Source organism: Mytilus californianus, unplaced genomic scaffold (assembly GCF_021869535.1).
Source record: "Mytilus californianus isolate M0D057914Y unplaced genomic scaffold, xbMytCali1.0.p SCAF_3, whole genome shotgun sequence".
Lineage (NCBI taxonomy): Eukaryota > Metazoa > Mollusca > Bivalvia > Mytilida > Mytilidae > Mytilus > Mytilus californianus.
In genome coordinates this window covers 96,211,831-96,215,041 of record NW_026262679.1, presented here as the reverse complement: position 1 = coordinate 96,215,041, position 3,211 = coordinate 96,211,831, and the positions used below count along the sequence as shown (strand labels likewise).

The following is a 3,211-nucleotide window of genomic DNA, read 5'->3' as shown; positions in this document are numbered from 1 at the left end:
ACAATCAAGGTTAATTAGAATTTCACCTGAGATTTACCTGTATTTTTTTTTAAATATTACATATTTGGTACACTGTTTAGGTATTATACCTTGTTTATTTCTTTTTTCGTTGACATTCTTATTCTAGTTGTTCCAACATTTCAAATGGAGGATACAAGTACATTTTAAAATAATGAAAAACGAAATTTTCATGACTGCGTCAAAGAAATATTTAAAAATAAAGAATAATTATGATAAATAGATTGGAGTTATTTTAAAATTTTTGAATTTGTAACCTTAAAGAATTGTCTGCTGTACAAATAAATCATGATATAAATAATATTATAACCAAGTATAATCTTAAGATGTGGAATAAAAGTATACTCTAAAAATATAATCACTTGGACCAATAATCAAAGATGTAAAATAATGGGTGAAAACTGTTAACTTTACTTCAAAGCATGAGCAATCATTTTTAATTGACTGAGTTATCCAAGCTGAAAAAAATCAGAATAATTTTTGCAAGCTAAGAACTTAGCTGACAAATACTTACTCAGTTACCAACCCCAAGCTCTATGAGCTCCAAGCTTAAAAATTGATATAAATTGTGATCCTTCTCCAGTCATGTCATTATTCAGTTACAATGGCTAATGCACAACTACAAGTAAAGTTTGTTACAAACAGACTCGGGAACCAAAACCTTGTACACAGTGGGTTTAAGTTCCAGGCAAAGAACAAAAGGGGCATAAGAACTTACTGGAAGTGTTCAACTGCAAACTGTCCTGCCACCATCAATACTTTGAACAACATACCAACCAAAGTCTTAGCAAACCACAACCATGGGTCTGACCACATGCAGCTGAAAGTAGACGATGTCATCCAGAGAATGAAAGTTCGCTGCACAAATGAGCTGACACCAATTCCAACCATCTACGAGGAAGAATTGGTTAAACTCAGAAACGACGACTGGAACGACGACACACAAGAACTTGTAGAGAACATTCCAACTTTTCCATCTTGCAAGAACACAATGTACAACAAACGCAAGAAGAACCTTCCAGTTTTACCAAAAACTGTTGATCAAATCAACATAGATGGTATTTGGACACGTACAACCAAAGGCGATCCATGCCTGCTAACAGACGACAACACAGTAGGGCGTATGCTAATCTTCAGTACGCAAAAGAATCTAACACACTTATCAGCTGCAGATATCATATATGGTGATGGTACATTTTACACCTGTCCGAGCCTATTCTTCCAACTGTACACTTTTCACGCAATGGTTGACGGAGCAATGTATCCACTCGTACACAGTTTACTTCCAGCCAAGAGTGAACTAGTATATACAAGGTTCCTGACTTTACTTAAAGATCTCTGCCACCAACACCAACTACAACTTCAGCCTACTACTATCTTCCTGGACTATGAAGTCGCCATCCGAAATGCAGCATACTCTGTATTTCCTGGCATCAACGCAAAAGGCTGTTTCTTCCACTACACGCAATGCATCTGGAGAAAAGCACAAGAAACAGGTCTTCAGGTTCCATACAAGGATGACAACAATATTCATCAACTAGTACGCCGTGCCGCTGTACTTCCACTTATACCCATTGCTGAGGTTGAAGATGTGTGGTTTAATGCCCTAACAGACATAGATCAGATTGATACCAACATCAACTACACACCCTTTACAGACTATGTAACAACATACTGGGTTGAACAGAACAGTCACCTTTGGAACCATTACTTAACACAAGGACCGAGGACAACAAATCATCTAGAGGGATGGCACAGCAAGCTGAAGAAACATGTCACGCATCCACATCCAAACATCTTTGAACTAATTAAACTTCTGAAACATGAGGAAGCCTTCAACGCCCTGACCATGATCCAGTATGCAGCCGGTGGGAAGAGAGTGGCACCAAAAAAGAAGTATGTAGAAATCAACAACAGATTAGACGAACTTAAGGTTAGACACCGCAACCAGGAAGTCACAACAGTAGAGTTTGGTGATGCAGCCTCCCACCTTCTTCACGTGGAATAGATTGATAAACTTTAATAGACTTGTATACAATGATTGTCTAATGTATGTGCTACAATGTGTGATTTGATCTAGTACGTGCTGTTGTATAATTTGTGTTATATTATGCTTGCTTGAATCTACAGTTCAATTTGTGTTATAAAAGAAATAAAATAGTTTACTTATATTTGTTTTAATTTCTTTCATATTTATTTTGTTTAAAAAAAAACAGAATTCATACAAATGCAAAAATAACTTATTACCTGTCCTAATAAAAAAAACACTGGTCAATTAACAGTTGATTAAAAAATGTTTGTACAGTATAATCCTTTGTTTGCACAAGTTTTCCCTCTATTCCCACATGAAATATTAACTTTTCTTACCAGATTTATAAAAAGTGGGAATAGAGGGAATGAACCTTTGATGTATATCTTGTTGTTGTTTTGCAGGACAATAAAACCTTGAATCGTGACGATATTGAGAAAAAGAATAAAAACCCCAATAATAAGTTATTTGTAATATATAGCGATTTTAATCAGCCAAAAAAAACATTTATTGGAAGTTAGATTATATGAATGAAATCAATGAGACATTCAGAAATCGTAAACGGAACTGTCAATGTCTATTATAATTCTTACTAATTAGTATCCGGATATGCCAAATAACTTGGTCTCGTTTGATTGAATAATTTTACAAATAATTAGGAATATGATATACACCCTTTGTGTGTTATAATTCAGTTGCATCTTCAATAAAAATAGATGACTATATATTAACCTACTTTTCAACATTTGTTTTCATCTAGGAATCGTTGGGAATTTTTTTGTCAAAACACATTCGAAACTGTATTGCAACTATTAAATAAATTGGCCGGATCTTGTTTGAATGCATACGTGGGCAGCTCACCACAAAAGAAAACTCAATCTTTCCGAGCTCAATAAAATTTCTAAGTCCTTCTGCAATCAAAGTTTGGCCCATTTCGAGTTTGAGAACCAAAGTATTCCCTTTTTTGAAATTGAAACACTTCGCTGCATATTTCTTGTTATAGACAAAAGAGACGAAAACCATGGAAAATACTAAAACCTACATGTAATATCGCATAGACTCCAACTTAAAAGCAACATGATACAGATATGTAAATTATGTACGATATAGTGAATACTTAGATGAGAACACACAAAAAAAACAACAATATATTTTTTCTTGGAA

At 34.5% G+C, this 3,211-nt stretch overlaps 1 protein-coding gene across 1 annotated transcript; it reads left to right on the top strand.

Annotated features, from left to right (window-relative positions):
- The first annotated feature begins 200 nt into the window (after positions 1–200).
- LOC127733303 (uncharacterized) lies at positions 201–2,189 on the top strand. The gene has a single exon (XM_052242669.1). The coding sequence runs from the start codon at positions 623–625 to the stop codon at positions 2,024–2,026; it is 1,404 nt and encodes a 467-aa protein (XP_052098629.1). The 5' UTR covers positions 201–622; the 3' UTR covers positions 2,027–2,189.
- The last annotated feature ends 1,022 nt before the right edge of the window (positions 2,190–3,211 follow it).

Excerpts from the sequence above, each read along its gene's own strand:
- LOC127733303 (XM_052242669.1), top strand. The coding sequence starts at position 623 with ATGGCTAATGCACAACTACAAGTAAAGTTTGTTACAAACAGACTCGGG.